The sequence below is a fragment of the Neoarius graeffei genome, chromosome 18, assembly GCF_027579695.1.
Source record: "Neoarius graeffei isolate fNeoGra1 chromosome 18, fNeoGra1.pri, whole genome shotgun sequence".
NCBI lineage: Eukaryota > Metazoa > Chordata > Actinopteri > Siluriformes > Ariidae > Neoarius > Neoarius graeffei.
Window position 1 is genome coordinate 25,768,420 of NC_083586.1, and position 23,734 is coordinate 25,792,153.

Sequence of the window (23,734 nt, forward strand, 5' to 3'; positions counted from 1 at the left end):
AGCAGGCAAAAATAGCAGAGAATTTAGGGCCATGTGGCCCTAAATTCATTAATTGTTCTATTTTTTAAAACTAATAAAATTGGAAGTCTGTGATTCGAATTCAGTAGCTTTTGGTCCACTAAACAAAAATAATTGGGTGTCAGAAAAAAATTCTTTTTATGACCTACATTTGAAAAATTTGAAAGGCAGTCTACCTTTAAACACACCTCAAAATCCACAATGGACTACCTCAAGAGGCGCAAGCTGAACGTTTTGCCACGGCCCTCATAGTCCCCCCACCTAAACATCATCAAAAATCTGTGGATAGACCTCAAAAGAATAGTGCATGCAAGACAGCCCAAGAATCTCACAGAACTAAAAGCCTTTTGCAAGGAAGACTGAGCAAAAATCCCCCAAACATGTACTGAAAGACTTTTAGCTGGTTTCAAAAACATTTACAAGTTGTGATACCTGCCAAAGGGGGTGTTACTAAGTGCTGACCATGCAGGGTACCCAAACTTTTGCTTGGGGCCCTTTTTCTTTTTTGTTATTTTGAAACTATAAAAAATGGAATTAAAAAGTAATCTTGTTTAAAATATTAAAGAAATATGTCATCCTTAACTTTATGCCTTTTGGAAATCAGGTCATCTTTTACTTGCTTAACAATTCACAGTAACAGAAATTTTGAACAAGGATGCCCAAACTTTTGCATGACATTGTAGATAGACAGACAGACAGACAGACAGACAGACAGACAGATAGATAGATAGATAGATAGATAGATAGATAGATAGATAGATAGATAGATAGATAGATAGATAGATAGGATATTTTTAAAGGACAGAACACCTTTAGTTTAAATAATGGAATGGTGGAAGTTGAATCTTCTTCAATCAGCCCCACATGAACATTTCCAAGTTTGTTAATGGCCTAAAAAAAGGGGAAAAAAATAAAAGAGATGAGACATCATTATCAAGATTTGTAATATACAGAATATGATCTTTAGATTTTTTTACAGTGATAGTGAAATATCTCTAGAATGCTGTGTGCAACATCTCATGCATCTGGAAATAAATATCTATCAATAAACCAACTTAATTCTCGAAGACCGGATACCAAGATATTTTCCAAAAGGACATATGGTTAAATGAAATATTTTACTCTGGAAATTACTATATTGGATACATAATATTCAGTGAGTATAAAAAAAAAAATCAACATACCCCCATTAAATGACAGATTTTTGTGATATAAAAAATTCAACAAAGATAAATCATGTTAGACCTTTTTCCACCTTTAATGTGATATAGCAACCCACAAAATTTAAGTGAAAAAAAAATAAATGTGAAAGGGGAAATTGATAAGGGGGAAAAATAAAAAAAATTACAATAATCTAGTTGCATAAGCAACACCTGTTTATAATGAAGCATGTGATTGTGGTCAGAATAAACCAATCACATACAAACATAGGTTCAAAAGTTATCATCATACACCTGTTTCAGCAACAAAGTGATTCTGATAAACCTGAAATAGAGAAATTTTTTTGTAAGATTTTCTTGATATCTTATTATCAATCAACTGCTGAAGTCATAGTCCACAAAGAGCTGATAAAATATTGATCAAGAGGGGTACAAAATAGTTTACAAAACATTAGATGTACCATGGAATACTGTGAAGCCCATCATCAATAAGTGAAGAAAATGGTGTACTGTTTTTTATATTACATTACCAAGAACAGAATGTCTGTACAAAATCGACAAAAGGACATTATGGATATTTAGCAGCAAGGCTGCCAAGAGACCTATGAGAACATCTGCAGGAGTAACTGGCATGTTTGGTCACTCCCTGCATGTGACAATCTCTCACATTCTTCATATGTCTGGGCTATGAGGTAAGATGGCTTTCTCAGACATAAAAACATTCATACAATCACCCCAAATCATGTGGCAAAATGTATTATGGTCTGATGAGACCAAGGTAGAACATTTTGAACATATTTCTGATTCTTTTTTCACAATAGTGGTACTCACAAGTTTGTCAGGGTGGTTTCTAGAAAGAAATGTAGGCAATGTGAAGGGCAGCAGCTTTTCTGATGACATATTTAAAAGTTGTTGCTGTTTATATATGCCTAGAACAAGATATGAAAGACAAACATTAAAACTTGTGATTTTATCCTGTGTAATTATTGTTTTTGGCATATGTGGGACAACGATGAATACAGGCATATTTAAAAATATAAAAATCAAGCATGGTGGCACGGTGGTGTAGTGGTTAGCACTGTCACCTCACAGCAAGAAGGTCCTGGGTTCAAGCCCAGTGGCCGACAAGGGCCTTTCTGTGTGGAGTTTGCATGTTCTGCAAACATGGGTTTCCTCCAGGTGCTCTGGTTTCCCCCAAAGACATGCAGGTTAGGCTAACTGGTGGCTCTAAATTGACCATAAGTGTGAATGGTTGTCCTGTCTCTATGTGTTAGCCCTGCGATGACCTGGCGACTTGTCCAGGGTGTACCCTGCCTCTCGCCCATAGTCAGCTGGGATAGGCTCCAGCTTGCTTGTGACCCTGTACAGGATAAGTGGCTACAGATAATAGATGGATGGATGGATGGATGGATGGATGGAAAAATCAAGCATGTATTTGGCAAGTGTTTAAATATTTGCTATGTGATGCGCAATTTTAAAGAAGAATTGCACTAATGTTCAGACTACTGCACAACCAAAAAACATTTGGACATTAAAAAAAAATGTCTTCGTCACATAATCAACCCATATGACAAAGTGTGAATGTTCTTAAACTTAATGGAATTCATTAATGGAAAAATAAATATTTTGTCTCACCTTTGTTTTTTTCTCCTCTGACTTGCCTCTTTGTACTGGAAGCTTGTTCTCGTAACTGTAGCAGCCTCTTATTCATACGGACTTGCAGAATGACCTAAACAAATAATATTCTGTTACTTGCTTTACTTTTTTTTTTGCTGTTTTTTGTAGATTTTGGCTTTCTATAATGAAGAAATCACTTAAAACCTGGTAAATGTAATAAAACAAATAAAAATGTTCTATTATTCCTTTGTATGGGTTACAAGGTATACTATTTTAATGTTTTTTGTATGTAAAAAACAGTTTATTTAGTTTTTAAATTGATAACTGAATCCGGAATTAGGAAAAGATCTATAATCTGAACCAAAATACAGTAAGTAGACAAAGCTTTTTGTTTGTTTGCTTGTTTGTTTAATAATTGACATGGCTGACTAATACACAAGGAGTCGCAGGGGTGCCAGAAAATACATCTGTAAAAAATAAGAAAATAGATGTTGAAAAAGAATAAGTGTCAGTAAACCTGCTGATATTGTCCATACTACAAACATGGACTCCTTGAACTACACTTCCCAGAACTCACAGCGCCCTCTGTCTCCTGACTATTAACCACAGCTGTCACTCATCACTCTAATTAGTCCCTCTACCTATTTAAACCTCACTCTCACACCACTTCATTATGAAGTATTGTTCTGCTATTCTCAGTTCATAACAAGCCTTGTCTCTTCTGACTGATTCTTGGTTTCTGGCCTTTGCTTCCCTTTTTCATGTTTACTCTTTTGTCTTCTCTTGTTTGACCTGTTTGCTGTTCGCCCCGCCATCGCTAGTCCCTTGACTCTGATTCTCGTCTCACATTTTGGCTTGTTCACTGTTTGCTCTATGCGCCTCTTCTGTGCATACGTCCATGAGTGCCTGCACCGTGACAGGATACTTCACCGTCATGGATGGAGTGGAAGAGGTGAAGCAGACAGCTCTCAATGCTCAAGGACGCTTACTAGGAGAACATCAGCAGATGCTAGCCGACCTCAACACAAGGATGTCTCAACTAGCAACTGTGATGTCGCAGGCCCTCTTACCATGCTCCGAACCATCTCCAAGCCCAGCGCTACAACTTCCTGCTCTGGAGAAGTTTGCCGGAGATCCACTCACATATGTAAGGGTTTCCTCCTCCAGTACTCCATGTACTTTGCTGCCATGCCGAACATGTCTGATGAGCACAAGATTGCTAAATTCCTCTCCTTTCTCATGGGTAAAGCCATTCAATGGGCCAGTACCATCTGGAACAACGGCAGCAGACCCAATGAAGTCTTATGAGCAGTTTCTCGCTGAATTCAAAAGGGTTTTTGACCATGAACCCGAAGGCATTGAAGTAGGTGAAAGTTTACTCACCATGTCACAAAGTTCCAGAAGCATAGCAGAGTATGCTCTGGAATTCAGAATGCTAGTGGCCGCTAGTGGATGGAATGATCCTGCTCTGAAGGCTGTCTTTCGCAAAGGGCTATGCCCTGAGTGGGCTCTCTGAATGAGTAAAATGAGTAGAATGAATGAATCAGTAGAATGAATCAGTAGAATGAGCTCTACTGAATGAGCTCAGCTGCTGAGATGAATAGTTGACATGGGATTCTCTCATTGACCTTGCAATTCATCTGGGCAGTCTCCTAACTTATTGACCCTCCCCGCAGGAGGCTGTAAAACCGGCTCCAACCCGGAAGGACAGTTCTGCCATGGAAGTCTCACGCACCCGGTTAACTCGCTCCAAACACATTAGGAACAGAAAGGAGGGACTCTGCTTTTACTGTGGAAGCTCTGAACATCAGTTCAACTGTCCCGTTCGTCCTCCTCATCCATCTTCTACAGCGTGTCCTCAAAGTCAAGTCAAAGAGTCCCATATATACGTTTGGTTATGGTACGTACGTTGGGGGAGTGCCTGTTAGAGAACACACTCTGTCTAGGTCATCGGCATGGTGAGGTAGGGTGGCCAGTTCCTTTCCTCGCCGCCTTTGACTTCCCCAGTGTTTTTCCACCAGGTCCCCATTCACTACTGGGTGGACAGGGAGCGAGTCCCAGATCCCCGTCGAGCCGAGGCTTGAACCGGGGACCGTTGGCTTAGCGGTCAAGCGCTCTAACCACTTGGCCACCTGCGCTCCACAGCATGTCCTACACACCATGTAAGTCCCACACACAAGTTTAATTCCAAGTCATTCAAGGTTCCAGTGTTGTTAAAGTTGACTTCATCCACCCACATCCTCTCTGCTTTCATACACTGTAAAACATTTCAGCCTTGTTTAGTTATGTCCACTTACTTTTTCTCTAACTCAATGAGCTCTGAAAAGTGTTTTAATCTGAACTAATCTGTGCAGGTTTTCAAAGGTTAGACTTGAATTACTTAGGTCTTGATGAATTGAAACTTTGTTCTGAGTTGAAACAAAGATAATTGTCAAATTGAGTTAACTTGCATTTTCAAGGCAGCAAGTAAACTTGCATTTCCAAGTTAAACCAATTTGAAATTGTGACAGATCCCCGATGTGGGTGGGGTCTGCCTGCCATCGGAACCGCCTCCAGATGGTCCTCCGCCAACTCGATGGCTCGTTCTAGCAACGCCGGGCGATGACACTGGACCCATTCTGCCGTTCCTTCCGGAAGTCGAGAGATGAACTGTTCCAGTGCCACCAAATGGACAATCCTGTCAGAGCCGCGGTCTTTCACCCTCAGCCACCGCTGGCAGGTGTCCCAGAGTTGCTGGCCGAATGCAAATGGCCAGCCGACCTCCTCCAATGTCAGTGTCCGGAAGCACTGGCGATGTTGTTCCGGGGAGCAGCCGACATGCTGCAGGATGGCTTTCTTCAAGTCGGCGTACATCAGTCGGTTATCAGCAGGGAGCTGCTGCACTGCGAGCTGCACCTCACCAGTTAGAAGTGGGAAGAGGCACACCGTATTCCCGGGTTTTGGCACCACTGTGACAGATCCCTGATGTGGGTGGAGCACAGAAGCACGGCAGGCGGGAGTTGATTTCACACACACTCCTTATTTTACTGATTTTTTTTTTCTTTGCTTTTCAGCTTTAAATCACTCACTGCTCACACACAGTCACACATGAGATACATACACACACACACACACACACACACACGTTCTGGTCGGGAGAGACCTCTTCTCTGCTCTCCCCCTCCTTTTATGCTCCACCATCCCTGTAACAAACACACACACATTAATTGACAACAGATGTAATGACTTAGCCACTCACCTTCCCTGGCCCCACCCTCCATTCACAAACTGACACTTGGCCACGCCCCTGCTGCCACAGAAATGTTTTACAGTGTAGACTCAGGAGCAGAGGGGAACTTTCTCAACAGCACTGTTATCCAGAAGTTCAACTTGCCAACAACCCCCCTTCAAAGTTTGCTCAACATTTGTACAAATCAATGGAGGACCCATAGGGGATGGTCTAGTCACCCTACACACCGCTCCCATTCGCATCCAAGTGGGCACCCTCCATTCAGAGCGCATTTCCCTCTACCACAGTCCGTCATGACATCATTTCTTGGTTACCCTTGGCTCCAACTTCATGACCCCTTGATTTCTTGGCAGAACAAAGAGATTCTACAATGGCCACCCACATGCTTTCAAGGCTGCATCTCTCGCCCAAAGATCACACTTGCCTCCACCTCTGTGGAGAGTCCTATGCCCGACTCTATGGACAATGTCCCAGCATGTTATCTTGACCTCACAGAGGTTTTTAAGAAGGGTAAGACATAAGGGTTGCCACCTCACAGGCCGTATGACTGCGCTATTGACCTACTGCTGAGCACATCACCACCAAGAGGGCGCATCTACCCTCTCAGAAGGAGCAAGCTGCTATAGAGGAATACATCCAGGAAGCCCTCAAACAGGGCTACAGTGGTGCTTGAATGTTTGTGAACCCTTTAGAATGTTCTATATTTCTGCATAAATATTACCTAAAACATCATCAGATTTTCACACAAGTCCTAAAAGTAGATAAAGAGAACCAAGTTAAACAAATGAGACAAAAATATTATACTTTGTCATTTATTTATTGAGGAAAATGAACCAATATTACATATCTGTGAGTGTCAAAAGTATGTGCACTTTTTGCTTTCAGTATCTGGTGTGACCCCCTTGTGCAGCAATAACTGCAACTAAACATTTCTGGTAACTGTTGATCAGTCCTGCACACCGACTTGGAGGAATTTTAGCCCATCCCTCCATACAGAACAGCTTCAACTCTGGGATGTTGGTGGGTTTCCTCACATGAATTGCTCGCTTCAGGTCCTTCCACAATATTTCAATTGGATTAAGGTCAGGACTTTGACTTGTCCATCCCAAAACATTAACTTTTTATTCTTCTTTAGCCATTCTTTGGTAGAACAACTTGTGTGCTTAGGGTCGTTGTCTTGCTGCATGACCCACCTTCTCTTGAGATTCAGTTCATGGACAGATGTCCTGAAGTTTTCCTTTAGAATTCGCTGGTATAATTCAGAATTCATTGTTCCATCAATGACGGCAAGCCGTCCTGGCCCAGATGCAGCAAAACAGGCCCAAACCATGATACTACCATCACCATGTTTTACAGATGGGATAAGGTTCTTATGCTGGAATGCAGTGTTTTCCTTTCTCCAAACATAACGCATTTTATTTAAACCAAAAAGTTCTAGTTTGGTTTCATCCATCCACAAAACATTTTTCCAATAGCCTTCTGGCTTGTCCACATGATCTTTAGCAAACTGCAGACAAGCAGCAATATTCTTTTTGGAGAGCAGTGGCTTTCTCCTTGCAACCCTGCTATGCACACCATTGTTGTTCAGTGTTCTCCTGATGGTGGGCTCATGAATAACAATAGCCAATGTGGGAGAGGCCTTCAGTTGCTTTGAAGATACCCTGGGGTCCTTTGTGACCTTGCCAACTATTACATGCCTTGCTCTTGGAGTGATCTTTGTTGGTCGACCATTCCTGGGGAGGGTAACAATGGTCTTGAATTTCCTCCATTTGTACACAATCTGTCTGACTGTGGATTGGTGGAGTCCAAACTCTTTAGAGATGGTTGTGTAACCTTTTCCAGCCTGATGAGCATCAACAACGCTTTTTCTGAGGTCCTCAGAAATTTCCTTTGTTCATGCCATGATACAGTTCCACAAACATGTGTTGTAAAGATCAGACTTTGATAGATCCCTGTTCTTTAAATAAAATAGGGTCCCCACTCACACCTGATTGTCATCACGTTGATTGAAAACACCTGACTCTAATTTCACCTTCAAATTAACTGCTAATCCTAGAGGTTCACATACTTTTGCTACTCACAGATATGTAATATTGGATAATTTTCCTCAAATAAATGACCAAGTATAATATTTTTGTCTCATTTGTTTAACTGGGTTCTCTTTATCTACTTTTAGGACTTGTGTGAAAATCTGATGATGTTTTAGGTCATTTATGCAGAAATATAGAAAATTCTAAAGGGTTCACAAACTTTCAAGCACCATTGTATATGCGTGCTGATTGCACTTTAGTTCAGTGCCGGTGTGAGTCATTGGCGGGCGTGTACGTGAAACAGTCTGCATCGCGTGCTGTCCAGGACGCATACGAGTGTCAGATAAAACCAAGAAGTACATTCAAAAGAAGTGAATACAGAAACCACTCAATGGGACGGATCCTTACACATTAACAAAGAAGGATTTTTTTTCCTATGAGTTGGAAAATTATCCATCCACTGATTTTCCCAACATCTCAAACTACTTGGTGCTGCAGACATCACTCTACACAGACAAACAGATGACAACCTGGAAAGGCATGGAGGAGTACAGCTTTTTATATATGGCTGGGTAAAAGATCTGGGGATCAGGACACTACAAGATGGACAGCAGTTGACGGATCTAAGTGCAGGAAGATTATTTATTAGTGGGCATGACATTTACAAAGATGAAAGAAAAACAGAAAGCAAAATCATAAAGCAGAGTATTTAAACATCGTTACAAACATGGCTAGAGACAAATGACAGTGATAATGATAATACTAATACTTCGCAAAGCCTCTGTGAAAACAGCATCCGTATCTGCACATGCTGATTGCACTCAAATCAGTATCAGGTGTTTCCCATAACGACTGGGTCCCAAGAGCGTGCCAGACTCAAGTGCGCAAAGGCATGACAGTGAAGTGTTCACCTGCTGTGTGACTTCAACATTTAGCTCATGTGTAGATCACCATGCATCATCACCAAAATGCCTCATTTTCATCAATAACCCATCACAAGGCATCATGAGCCGTAGTGTGACCGTAGCTTAATGAGGCGGATGTGACATCGGGTGCAACCCAGCAATTCTACCCTACTGTAAGTAAAAATTAGCTTCAACATGAAAAAAAAAAATTGCAACCCACTAGATGGTGCTTCGCCATCTAATGGGCTGCAATACTGCCCTATAGATCCGGAACAGTAAGAGACAGAAAATGATGCTTAGTGAGGAAAAGTTGCGCCCTGCCAACCTAAACAAAATTAAAAAAAAAAAAACTGACTGAAAAAATCATGAAACTTGACAGTTATAAGTGATTGAATAAAAGACCATTTTTCATGGATAATTCCAGTCCGGTGATCCAGCTCAGCACCAAAAGTCATACCAACTTAATTCAGCCCAGAGGTATTCTTCATGTGAAATTTGGTGATGATTGGTTGAAAACTGAGGGAGAAACAGTGTCCTAAAAATAATGTTAGGATAAGAAGAAGAAGAAGAGGAAAGTAGAAGGATCCTGAGTGAAGGTAACAATTTGCACCAGTGCTGCTAGCACAAATTAATAATAAAATAGGAAAATAAATGCAGAAATAAAAATGAAAGAATAAGAAAATAAATGCTTCTTTATTGCTTTTGTTATTCCCTGTTTTTGTATTTTTCCCGATTGCTTTTTCTTTTTTCCCCCCATTTCTTCATCCCTACCGCTGTTCCTTTTGTTTGAAGGGAGAAGCTGTCAATCAACTGGCTTTGGGTGGGCCTTCCTGCCGAGACAGAGTAGTCAGTTCCTACACACATGAATCCTCATGAGTTTCCTCATATTGTTTTTCCATGTAAAATGACTTGACTGGTTCAAAGGGAGTTGATTGACAGTTTGGCCATTCAAGCAAAAGAAAAAGCAAATGGGGAAAAAGAGAAAGCATTAGGGAAAGCGAAAGGGAATAGCAAAAGCAATAAAGAAAATTTATTCTCATTCTTTTATTTATTTTCTTATTCTTTTACAGATTTATTCTTTTTTATGGCACTCTATAAAGACATACAAAGAAACAGTGGCAATAATAAAATTATAGCTCAAAAAAGTAAACACTGTCAAAACTGAAGTACTTTACCTTACGGACAGTTTGTTGGAAGAGCCTAAGCATTCGCCATCTGACCTCTAGCTGGCTACTGCCATAAATGTAGAACACAGGAGTGCAATCAGGGTGCTGCAACCCAAATGATTATGGTCAGTGTTCAGGTTTTGAGAGGTGATATGAACTAACATTTCTAAATATTAGGTATAAGATATCATTAGGGTGCTTTCACACCTATATGAATGAATGAATGAATGAATGAATTTATTTATTTCGAACATGTATAAAAATGTATGTAACTATTTATACATACAAAAGAAAGAAAATGAAAAAAGTGACAAAAAAAGAATAAATAAAATAATATAAAGAGCTAATACATTACAATACACCGCACATTGTTCGAAAAAGGAGTGGGAAGAAGTACAATACTTTTTTTAATTTCCCACCCCTTTTTAACTACCCCGAAATCCAAACTACATTAATACACTTATAAAAATATATACCACATATACACTTCATGATTATCCATATAAATATATAATTACAAAAATAAATATATACTACATACCATATCCATATACATATATATACATATACACATAACTATCTATATAAATATATAATTACAAAAAAAAAATATCTACTACATACTTATCCCTGTAAATATGAAGATATCTATCCCCATAAATAAATATATACCATATACTAAGCTAGTTCTAATATAACAATCAACCCTATTCTATTTATCCCTCATCATCCTCCATTAACATATTTCCTCTGCAATATACTTGTTTAAAAATAATTTTTTGTACCTTTTTTTAAACAGATTTATATTTGCACTTTGTTTTATTTCTGTCTCCAGTCTGTTCCATAAAGTCACCCCACAGCTCGATACGCACATGCTTTTCATATTTGTTCGGACCTTTGGTTTTTTAAAATTTAGGTCTCCCCTTAGATTATATCCCCCCTCTCTCTCACTGAACATTCCTTGTATATTTTTTGGCAATAGATTATTTCTTGCTTTGTACATTATTTGTGCTGTTCTGAATTTGACCAGATCCATAAATTTCAACATGTGTGATTTTATGAATAGTGGGTTTGTGTGATCTCTGTATCCTGTTTTGTTTATTGTCCTTATTGCTCTTTTCTGTATTGTACATATCGGCTGCAGAGTGGTTTTGTAGGTGTTTCCCCAGACTTCGACACAATAAGTCAGATATGGCAAAAATAATGAGTAATATAGAGTATGCAAAGATTTACAATCAAGAATATATTTTGTTTTCCACAGAATTGCCGAGCACTTTGCCAGTTTTGCTCGTACGTATCCTACATGAGGTTTCCAGCAGACTTTAGGATCCAAAATCACACCAAGAAATTTAATTTCCTGTACCATTTCTATCTTAGTATTGTCTATTATCAATTCTACATTACAATCTATTTTATGTCTCCCAAACAACATAATCTTTGTTTTGCTTAGATTTAATGATAATTTATTTTTGTCAAACCATAGTTTTAGTTTATTTATTTCAGTTGTGATTATCTCTAAAGTCTGCTGCAAATTCTCACCGGAACAAAAAATATTGGTGTCATCTGCAAACAAAACAAATTTCAATTCTTGCGAAATTGTACATATGTCATTGATGTATATTATGAATAATTTCGGACCTAATATTGACCCCTGTGGTACCCCGCATGTAATGTTCATGAAATCAGATTTATGGTCACCTATCTGCACAAACTGTTGCCTGTTTCTTAGATAGCTCGACAGCCAACTCCACCCAACTCCCCTAACACCACACTTTTCTAGTTTACTTAATAATATACTATGATCAATAGTATCGAATGCTTTTTTTAGGTCCACAAATACTCCAATTGCTATTTTTTTATTGTCTATACATTTTGTGATTTCCTCTATTAGTTCCATTAGTGCCATCGATGTTGATCTGTCCGTTCTGAATCCATATTGACTGTCTGTAAGGAGGTTGTGTTTTTCAATGAATTTGTCCAGTCTATCTGAAAAAAGTTTTTCGAGTATTTTGGAGAATTGGGGGAGTAAAGAAACAGGCCTGTAGTTTGTGAAATGGTGTCTATCTCCGGTTTTAAACAATGGTATCACTTTTGCAATTTTCATTTTGTCTGGAAATGTACCTGATTGAAAAGATAAATTGCAGATGTGGGTGAGTGGTTTCACAATTCCCTCAATAACTGTCTTTACTGTTAACATGTCTATATCATTCCAGTCTGCAGAAGTTTTGTTTTTACATTTTCTTACAATTTGGATAATTTCTTCCTCATCAGTTGCAGTTAGAAAAATTGTACTTGGATTTCTGTCCCCCATATCTTCTATGTCCCCACATTGTGTTGTTTCGGGTTCCTTTATTTTTGCCGCTAAATCTGGTCCCACATTTACAAAGAATTGATTAAAACCATTCACCACATCCTCCATATTATTTATGGTCTTATCATTTACAGTGTAGTACTCTGGGTAATTTGTAGTTTTGGATCCATTTCTCACAATACCATTCAATACAGTCCATATACCTTTAATATTGTTTTTATTTTTCTCCACTAATTTATTATAATAGTCTTTCTTACATATCCTCATAATATTAGTTAATTTATTTTTATATTTTTTATATTTTTCCTCTGCCTCTATATATATGTCTGGCTGCTGAGAAAACAATGTACACTTTTGGATCATTCACTATTTGCAAATAGTGAATAACCTATTCACTATTTGGTTATCTCATCTCATTATCTCTAGCCGCTTTATCCTGTTCTACAGGGTCGCAGGCAAGCTGGAGCCTATCCCAGCTGACTACGGGCGAAGGCGGGGTACACCCTGGACAAGTCGCCAGGTCATCACAGGGCTGACACATAGACACAGACAACCATTCACACTCACACCTACGGTCAATTTAGAGTCACCAGTTAACCTAACCTGCATGTCTTTGGACTGTGGGGGAAACCGGAGCACCCGGAGGAAACCCACGCGGACACGGGGAGAACATGCAAACTCCACACAGAAAGGCCCTTGCCGGCCACGGGGCTCGAACCCAGACCTTCTTGCTGTGAGGCGACAGCACTAACCACTACACCACCGTGCCGCCCCTATTTGGTTATTTTCTCTTGAAATATGATGATGGAAAAAATTAACTTTTGTCAAATCATAAAAATCACCCATGCACAACAAATACTCAATAGATTAATAGATAATTACAGAAATGTTTGATTGTTTGGTTAGCTACATCTTTTTCCCACCTCTGTGGGGGGTTGATGTGGATAGGGTTAAAAAGGTAGGGTAACCACCACTGCTCCAGATAATTACAAGAAATAACAAGTGCTGCCAGGCAGAACAAACCTTGCACGGTAGCACTTATGATGAATATGAAGGAAGATATCGCGACCTTTTTAGTGACCTTGATTTTGACCTTGTGTGTGAACATGCTTGGCCAATAAACATGACTCTGATTCTCTGCTGCTCTCAGCCAATCAGAACACACTGTACTGCCTACTGCTCTCAGCCAATCAGAACACGCAATACTGCTCTCAGCCAATCAGAACACACCGTACTGCTCTTAGCCAATCAGAACACACCGTACTGCTCTTAGCCAATCAGAACACACTGTACTGTGTGATTGTTACACTCTTACCGCCTCTATATGAGGCAGTAGCCACAAAAACCTTCACCTTGACCAGATGACCCCCAAAATTTTGGAGGTTCTATTTGAAACCAATGCCTATCTATCCTGAAAGTTTCATCAAGATCGGTCCAGCTGTTTTCCCGTAACATCGTTTACAAACAAACAAACCAGACCGAAAACAATATCTTGCCCCCTGGTGGACTCCGTCCCAGGTGAGGTAATTCGCTTAAAACATTTTATGTATCAAATCCACTGGTTATTTTCAGCCCAAATCCCCAGAGCACTCATTTAGCTCACTTAGATCTGGCACAATTTACAAACCAAAACACATGGCATGTTTGATTCATTTCCTGTATTTGGGTCCATTCAGGATTGAATCACTTTCTGGCTGCAAACGAACTGCGCTACAGTTCGACTGCACCTCACTCAGATGGTCCTGGACTAGTTGTTTTGTTCGATTGCTGTGTTTTGACCTGCACAAATGAGCTACACCAAAGTGGAAATTACATCAGTGGTTGATTAAACTGGACTAAAAACAGAATATGTGAAATGTGCATATGGATGTTGATTTATTTATTTTCCCCTCAGTCATTACCTGCCCTGCACAACGTATAACACGATGAGATGACGGTTTTGAAAAAATCTGGGCAATATCCATCTCTCTTCCACTCATGTCTTTGTTCACCTAGAACACACAAATATACAAGACTGTAATTATATTGCAAAATAAAACATGACATGATGTAAATGGCAGGTTCATGAAGACAAAAAATATTAAACTGAAATTTCCACTTTTTAATGCCCTTAATACATATAATTTTTTCCCAAATTTTTTACTACATATTAAATAAGCTAATAACAGTACCATATACTCAGAAGCTGCAACTTCCTGTTCCTTCAGGATCTTTATTTTCTGTTTCGTTGATAACAAATCTTGACCAAGTTGCACCTGCCTAGAAAAAGGAGAAAAATATTACAAGCTCCAATAAAACTGCTGTTAGCCACATTACATTGATTACAGAGTCTGTACAAACAGCTGTGAGTGGCTTTTATGTAGAGTGTTAGTCAAAAGTTTGGACACGCATTCTTCTTTTTTTTTTTTTAATTAAAAGACACCTTAATGCCTAAAAGTAACGTTGGACAATCATTTCTCTTTACTTAGTTGAACAGTTCTTGACATAATATGAATTACTACAGTTGTAGAATTGGGCTATTTATTATTTACTGTTTGATCTAAAATAATAAGAAAGCAAGAAATTCCAATAATTAACTTCTGACAAGGCACACCTGTTAATTGAAAAGCATTCCAGGTGACTACCTCATGAAGCTGGTTAAGATAATGCCAATTATGTGTAAATGTCAGAGTGCAGACACTTACAGATGTATGTGCAGGGGAGAGCGGGAAATGCAGACTGGCAAACAAATCTAAAATACTAGCCGAAATCGAAGTCGAGAGACAGGCAGGGGTCGATCGATCGGCAGACAGAGTAATAAGGGCTAGACTAAAGAGTAACGAGAACAAAACAATAACGAGGGTTGAGAGCACGATAAGGCAGGCAGAATAACAAGGCTTGGTATGACAGGTGAGACACTGAACGATACTATGCACTGAGTGTGGGAGAGGTGTTTATATAGCGTGGGCTGATTAATCAGGAAATGAGTGACAGGTGTAATTGATAGACAGGTGATAGAGGGCGCTGTGGTTCTTGGGTGTTGTAGTTCAAATTGGCCATGTTTGTAGTCTGGAAGTGGCGCTCTCTATTGTGTTACTGACAGACACCCGCCGGAGCTCCCTCCAGGAGCTACATTCTTCCTAGGATGCCCCCTCCTTCTGGGTACGGGCTTGTTGGGGTGTTGGTTGTGAAATTCTTGAGTAAGGAGAGGGTCTAGAATGTCCTTAGCTCCTACTCATCTTTGTTCCTCTGGTCCATAACCCTCCTAATCTACCAGGTACTCTTGCTGACTTCTTCTACATCTAGAGTCTAAGATCCGATTTACCTGGTAGATGGGTTCTCCTTCTGGGCCAGGAGACGAGTGATCAGGGGTGGGCATGTTCTCGGACAGGGGACCCTGGATGGAGGGTTTGAGGCAGGAGACGTGGATGACAGACGACTGTGAGGTGGGAGCTCAAGTCTATAGAAAACCTAGTTGATGCACCGGAGCACCTTATATGGTCTGATGTAGCATGCCTGTAATTTTCGGCATGTGTTGGGTTCCCTAAGGTCCCTGGTGGACACCTATACCCGATCACCAGGAGAGTACTCGGGGTTGTTGCTCTGGTACTTAGTGTATTACTCGTACATGGCATTAACTGATGTTCACCAATGCCTCACTTACTCCCAAATCAACTGGCTATGGGTAAACCACTCCTCCACGGCCTATACCCGTGCTGGAGAGTCATCCCAAGGAAACAGGGGAGGTTGTTAGCTGAGCATACACTGGAAGGGTTTAAGTTGTGTGGCTGAGTGCTTGAGAGAGTTTTGCGCGTATTTCGCCCATGGGATGAATCGAGCCCAGTCCCCTTGGTTTCGCATGCAGAAGATTCTGAGGAAACATCCTATTTCTTGGTTGGCTCTCTCCTGGCCATTTGACTGGGGATGATATCCCAAAGTGAGGCTCATCAAGACCCCTAGCCACTCCATGAAGCTGGCCCATGGACAAGAGATGAATTGAGGACCACGGTCACTGACTATGTCTTCTGGGATGTCAAAGTATCGGAACGCGTGCTGGAACAATAATTCAGCAGTCTGAAATACTGTGGGTAGGCCGAATAACGGGATGAGTCTCAGCGCCTTGGAGAAGCGGTCAATGATGTCTAAAACTGTGGAGTTGCCTTGGGGTGGCAGCAGGTCAGTGATGAAGTTGATTGCCAGGTGGGACCATGGTCTCTGAGGCACAGGAAGAGGGCATAGTTTGCCAGCCAGAGGAGTTCGAGGGACCTTGGCTTGACCGCACTCAGTGCATGAAGAGATGAAACGAATTATCTCAGTCAGCATGTTCTCCCACTAGTACTTGTTTCGCAGCAGTTGGTGGGTGCGATGGCTGCAGGGATGACCAGTGGCAGGAGAAGTGTGCACCCATGTGATGAGTCTGCCCCTGAGATGATTAGGGACATACAGGCAGCCTGGTGGGCAGTTGATTGGAAGATTCTGTGGTTGTGAATCCCATACCTCCTTGCCAAGGTCCCGAGTGATTGCCTGGACAAAGCATTCAGGTTTCAGGATGGGATGAGGTTCTTGGTCATGAAGAGACAGGCAGAAGATGCGTGATAGGGCATCAGTCTTGGTGTTTTTAGTGCCAGGACGATAAGATATTGGGAAGTTGAAATGGGTGAAGAACAGTGCCCATCGGGCTTGGCGTGGTTTCAGTCTCTTTGCCTTCTTGAGATACTCGAGGCTTTTATGATCAGTAAAAATGACAGAGGGGTGTGTGGCCCCCTCCAACCAGTGCCTCCATTCCTCTAAGGCAAGCTTGATGGCCAGTAGCTCTCAGTTCCCAACATCATAGTTTCTCTCTGCTGGAGTGAGCTTTTTGGAGAAGAATGCTACCAGGTAGAGCTTGGGCCTTTCACCGAAGCACTGGGAGAGAACCCTTCCTACACCAATCTTGGAGCCTGCTTCAACTGTGAAAGGTTGGGTCGGGTCTGGATGCTGAAGGATGGGGGCTGTGGTGAAAGCCGTTTTGAGCCTGTCAAAGGCCTCTTTGTCTGTGGGGTTCCAGTGGAGGCGTTTGGGTCCCTTCTTCTAGTCTGGCTAACGCGACTTCAAAGCTCTACGAGCTATTGGTCTGGCCAAGATATTCAGTCCAACCATTTCCCAGAGCCCGTGGTTGACCCGCCTCACTGAAATGCCTCAGTTTGCTACTGGTCGAAGCCAGAAAAGGCTGTGATGAAGCTTAAACCAATCACATCACTCTTTCCTCTGACGTATGTGACGCGACAATAGGATTCTTGCTGAGCCCCATTGATTTGGCTACTAGCGGGGCTAACTGGTAGATTAAACTTTTACCGAAGCCGGTTGGGAGCAAGGCGAAAACATCCTTCCTTTCAATAAATACCTCCAGGGCTGCTCTTTGCTCCGTTTTCAATGAGAACTTCCCGTTGAATGCTTTCAATACAGCATGATTCTGTAAACAATCTATTCCGGTCACAGTTCTACTACGTCACTGCCTTGAACACGCCTCTACCCAGGGCCATTGGAGATGCTCAAAGTTGATTGGCTCCCGATTTTTCCGGAGCTTGGAAGAGCTGGAGATAGCTTGCCTGGCCAGACTAAGCTCGCAACAGGCCCTCGTGTTGCGTCATGCTTAGGATGGGCGGGCCCAGGCTACCCTTCTTTAGGAGGGAGGTTGGCATGCCGCGAGGGTGCTGAACCCTCTAATGAAATGATGATAAAAGTTTGCAAAGCCTAGGAAATGTTGGCGCTCCTTCATCAAGGTGGGTACAGGCCAGGATGTGACTGCAGTTACCTTTGAGGGGTCCATGCTGACCCCCTCAGCACTGATGATGTACCCCAGGAAGGAGATATTATGCATGTGAAATTCACACTTCTCAGACTTGACATAGAAATGGTTCTTAGACAAGCGCTTGAGTACTGATCAAACATGGTTACGGTGACTCTCTTTGTCAGAGGAGTAGATCAGGATGTCATCAATGTAAGCTATGACATACCTCCTCAACATGTCTCACAGCCAGAGGTGGAAAAACCTGGGTGCAGAAAGTAAAAACCCTGCCACATTTTTGCTCCAGCCAATTCAATGAACCAGCTGATCCTAATTACCACAACCCCTAAGCCAGGTTGATGAGCTAATTGGTGAAATCACCTGTGTTGAGAGCACAGGCAGAAGGAAAACCTAAGCAGGACTTTTACTTTGTCAATCCAGTTTTTCCACCTCTGCTCACAGCACACTGTTAATGAGGCACTGGAACACACGTGGCGCTGAAGAGATGCCAAAAGGCATGACCCGGTACTCAAAATGGCCAGCACAGGTACTGAAGGGGGTTTTCCACTCGTTGCCCTCGTGGATACGGACCAGGTTGTAGGCACTACGTAGGTCAAGCCTGGAGAAGACCGTGGCGCTGCAGAGCTGTTCCAGTGCAGAGGGCACAAGTGGAAGTGAAATACGGGTATTTCACTGAGATCTGATTGAGTCCTCGAAAGTCTATACACAGACGAAGTCCGCCCCCTCTCTTCTCCACGAAAAAGAATTCCCCTAATGCTGGTGAAGTGGACGGGTGTATGTACCCCTGCTTGAGGGCCTCCTGTATGTACTCTTCCATAGCAGCTTGTTCATTCTGGGACAGATGGTAAATGCGGCCATGTGGGGAAGATGTACCAGGCAGGAAGTCGATGGCACAATCATATGGACAATATGGGCGTAGGCTGCATGCTTTGCCCTTGCTGAAGATCTCCCCTAGATCCAGATAGCATGCGGGGATCCCTTCCAGGGATTCAGGGTGAAGACTCTCTATGGAGGCGGAAGAAAGATTTAACTGAGGACATCGGAGGCAGTTCTGGAAACATGTCGGGGACCACTGGAGAATTTCTGCCAGGAGATGAGTGGGCCATGAAGCTGTAGCCACAGATAGCCCAGGATGATGTGGTGATGCTTGGTAGCTGTGACGAGGAGTGAGATTTGTTTAGAGTGAAGAGCTCCCGCCTGAATACGCATGGGAGTGGTCCGGAAGGTGACGAAGCCCTCCCCTATGGGGCCTCCAGATGCTATGGACCAGATGCTGAGTGGACTCTGCAGCAAGTTTGTAGGCAAACTGAACCTCTGGATGACTGAGCTGGTGATGAAGTTTCGCTCTGCCCCTGAGTCGATAAATGCAGACAGCACATGGGTAGAGGAAGACAGTTTTAGTAATACTGGAAGCTTGAAAGATCAAGCTCTTAGTGATCTCATGGGACTCACCGAATCAGCCTTGGTCTCCTTGGAGCTGGTGTGTGGCAGGCGGATTGGACACTGGATGATAGGGTGACTGGAGCTCCCGCAATAGAAACACAAGCCCTCCTTCTTTCTCCGATCTTGTTCAGAGTGCTTCAGGTGAGCACGAGAAACTTCATTGGGAGAAGGAGAATCAGAGGTCATGGCAGGCTTGGCTTCCTCCCGGAGGGATGGGCGGCTGGATAGCAGATGGTCTAGCCGAATGGCGAGATCAATGAAAGCGTCCAGAGTGAGATGTTCATCACGGCATGCTAGTTCACTCAATACTGAGGGGTGAAGTCCTTGATGAAACACCATCTTTAACGCTGGCTCATTCCATCCGCTGGCAGCTGCAAGAGTCCAGAAATCTAGGGCATAATCGGCGACTCTCCTTGAACCTTGGGTGATGGTGAGGAGGCTCTGGTCGACTTCAATTCCCTCCAGTTCATGATCAAGCACACGCTTGAATAACTCCAGAAAGCCATCACAGGCAGTGGTGTGTTCGCCTCCGCTCCTCCACACTGCACTGGCCCATTGTAACGTTTTGCTGGTTAAAAGCGAAAGAAATCCGGTGATCTTGTGTTCATCTGAGATGTGTGGGAATGAGGAGAAGTACATGGAGCACTGAAGCAGAAACCCCTTGCAACTGAGTGCATCCCCAGCATACTTCTCGGGGCATGGAACTGGTAGCGCGGGATTTGGAGGAGCTTTGGGGCGTGTTAGGAGGGCCTGCAGCATCATAGCAGTGAGCTGAGCCATCTTAGTGTTGAGATTGGCGAGCATCTGCTGATGTTCTCCTAAGAGGCACCCTTGAGCGATCAAAGCAGCATGCCGCGCCTCCTCTGCTGTATCCATATGCAACGTAGTATACTGTCAGGGTGCAGGCACTTACGGATGTATGTGCAGGGGAGAGCAGGGAACGCAGACTGGCAAACAAATCCAAAACACTAGACGAAATCGAAGTCAAGGGACAGGCAGGGGTCAATTGATTGGCAGACAGAGTAATAAGGGCTACACTAAAGAGTAACAAGAACGAGACAATAACGAGGGTCAAGAACACGATAAGGCAGGCAGAATAACAAGGCTTGGTATGACATGTAAGACATTGAATGATACTACACATCGAGTGAGTGTAGGAGAGGTGTTTATATAGCATGAGCTGATTAACCAGGAAATGAGTGACAGGTGTAATTAATAGACAGGTGATAGAAGGCGCTGTGGTTCTTGGGTGTTATAGTTCAGATCGGCCATGTTTGTAGTCTGACTGGAAGTAGCACTCTATATTGTGTTACTGACAGTAAAGCTGCCATCAAGGTAAACAGTGGCCACTTTAAAGAATCTAAAATATGAAATATGCACTTTTTTGAGGGGGGTGGGTTCAAAATGTTTTTTCTTAACCACATAATTTCCATATATGTTCCATATGTTATTTCTAAGTTCTGATGTCTTCAGTATTGTTCTACAATGCAGAAAATAATCAAAAATACAGAAAACCTATGAATGATTAGGTGTGTCAACTTTTGACTGGAACTGTATGTGAGCATATTACATACCATTGAAGATGATTAGCTCTCTCTTTTTGGGCATTTATTCGAACTTGATTTTCAAATGCAGCTTCTTTCGTCTGTCTTGTCTGGTATGCAGTTTTTGTATTGGACACAGCTTTAATGAATTAAACACAAACACAAGTGCTTATAGTACAACCCCGATTCCCAAAAAGTTGGGACAAGGTACAAATTGTAAATAAAAACGGAATGCAATGATGTGGAAGTTTCAAAAGTCCATATTTTATTCAGAACAGAACATAGATGACATATCAAATGTTTAAACTGAGAAAATGTATCATTTCAAGAGAAAAATGAGGTGATTTTAAATTTCATGACAACAACACATCTCAAAAAAGTTGGGACAAGGCCATGTTTACCACTGTGAGACATCCCCTTTTCTCTTTACAACAGTCTGTAAACGTCTGGGGACTGAGGAGACAAGTTGCTCAAGTTTAGGGATAGGAATGTTAACCCATTCTTGTCTAATGTAGGATTCTAGTTGCTCAACTGTCATAGGGCTTTTTTGTCGTATCTTCCGTTTTATGATGCACCAAATGTTTTCTATGGGTGAAAGATCTGGACTTCAGGCTAGCCAGTTCAGTACCAGGACCCTTCTTCTACGCAGCCATGATGCTGTAATTGATGCAGTATGTGGTTTGGCATTGTCATGTTGGAAAATGCAAGGTCTTCCCTGAAAGAGACGTCGTCTGGATGGGAGCATATGTTGCTCTAGAACCTGGATATACCTTTCAGCATTGATGGTGTCTTCCGAGATCTGTAAGCTGCCCATGCCACATGCACTAATGCAACCCCATACCATCAGAGATGCAGGCTTCTGAACTGAGCGCTGATAACAACTTGGGTCGTCCTTCTCCTCTTTAGTCCGAATGACACGGCGTCCCTGATTTCCATAAAGAACTTCACATTTTGGTTCGTCTGACCACAGAACAGTTTTCCACTTTGCCACAGTCCATTTTAAATGAGCCTTGGCCCAGAGAAGACATCTGCGCTTCTGGATCATGTTTAGATACGGCTTCTTCTTTGAACTATAGAGTTTTAGCTGGCAACGACGGATGGCACGGTGAATTGTGTTCACAGAAAATGTTCTCTGGAAATATTCCTGAGCCCATTTTGTGATTTCCAGTACAGAAGCATGCCTGTATGTGATGCAGTGCCGTCTAAGGGCCCGAAGATCACGGGCACCCAGCATGGTTTTCCGGCCTTGATCCTTACGCACAGAGATTCTTCCAGATTCTCTGAATCTTTTGATGATATTATGCACTGTAGATGATAATATGTTCAAACTCTGCAATTTTACACTGTCGAACTCCTTTCTGATATTGCTCCACTATTTGTCAGCGCAGAATTAGGGGGATTGGTGATCCTCTTCCCATCTTTACTTCTGAGAGCCGCTGCCACTCCAAGATGCTCTTTTTATACCCAGTCATGTTAATGACCTATTGCCAATTGACCTCATGAGTTGCAATTTGGTCCTCCAGTTGTTCCTTTTTTGTACCTTTAACTTTTCCAGCCTCTTATTGCCCCTGTCCCAACTTTTTTGAGATGTGTTGCTGTCATGAAATTTCAAATGAGCCAATATTTGGCATGAAATTTCAAAATGTCTCACTTTCGACATTTGATATGTTGTCTATGTTCTATTGTCAATACAATATCAGTTTTTGAGATTTGTACATTATTGCATTCCGTTTTTATTTACAATTTGTACTTTGTCCCAACTTTTTTGGAATCGGGGTTGTAAATATCATAAGAGCTGTGGCTAAAAATGAAACACAAAATTATGTTTTTTAAGCATGTCATTTACTGTTATGTATCATTCACCTGAACTATGATGCATATTCCACATCTCTAAAACCCTCACTTTTTTAACATGCATGGCATGCATTATTAATGCCAAAATACAGACAGGGCTGGTGACTTGTATGCTACTAATGCTTCAGTAATAATCCAGCACAAAAGAATGGACTGGATGGTGGAGAAACATTTCCATAGAAGACAGGTTCTCTACATGCAAACTAAAGACATGTTGTTTTCAGCACTGTGCTTTTATTAATAGATGACAAAAAGTAATTATTTATTCTGCGAACAATCTTACCAGGCTAGGTAACTTTCTGTTATTTAAATGGCCTACAATGACCCTCTTGAGTATACTATCCAACCCTCCTGATTTCTAACATTTCAGTGCCATGTTCTCCTACCATACACAATTTCCCCATTTTACCACTGGCGCAAAAACACTTTTTAGTCAAAGAAAAAAAAACATATTAGTCCTCTTCTAAATATCCATATACAATAATTTACAATTAGAGGTCTTTATTTGACATGTCCAAATAAAGTAGTCTTTTTTTTATGTTGAACATTTTACTCTGAAAATAAACAAAATCTTTTTTTTCCACTATTTATATTCCACCATCATTGAATATTCCAGCCTGAATGTTTAAATGGCTAGATAATTAAATGCTAAATAATTAAATGGTTTCAAGAAGTTGTAGGCTTTCAACT

The 23,734-nt window shown here is 41.7% G+C and overlaps 1 protein-coding gene across 1 annotated transcript in view; it reads right to left on the reverse strand.

Moving 5' to 3' along the window:
• The window catches only part of cfap221 (cilia and flagella associated protein 221), a 165,795-nt gene that overhangs the window by 95,809 nt on the left and 46,252 nt on the right, over positions 1–23,734 (reverse strand). The window contains exons 9-15 of the mRNA XM_060898269.1: positions 21,221–21,329; positions 14,608–14,695; positions 14,338–14,427; positions 10,135–10,230; positions 2,814–2,907; positions 2,010–2,107; positions 829–909 (exon numbers count right to left, since the gene is read on the reverse strand). Of these exons, the coding sequence (XP_060754252.1) occupies positions 829–909; positions 2,010–2,107; positions 2,814–2,907; positions 10,135–10,230; positions 14,338–14,427; positions 14,608–14,695; positions 21,221–21,329 (656 nt within the window). The remainder of the gene's footprint in view (positions 1–828; positions 910–2,009; positions 2,108–2,813; positions 2,908–10,134; positions 10,231–14,337; positions 14,428–14,607; positions 14,696–21,220; positions 21,330–23,734) is intronic.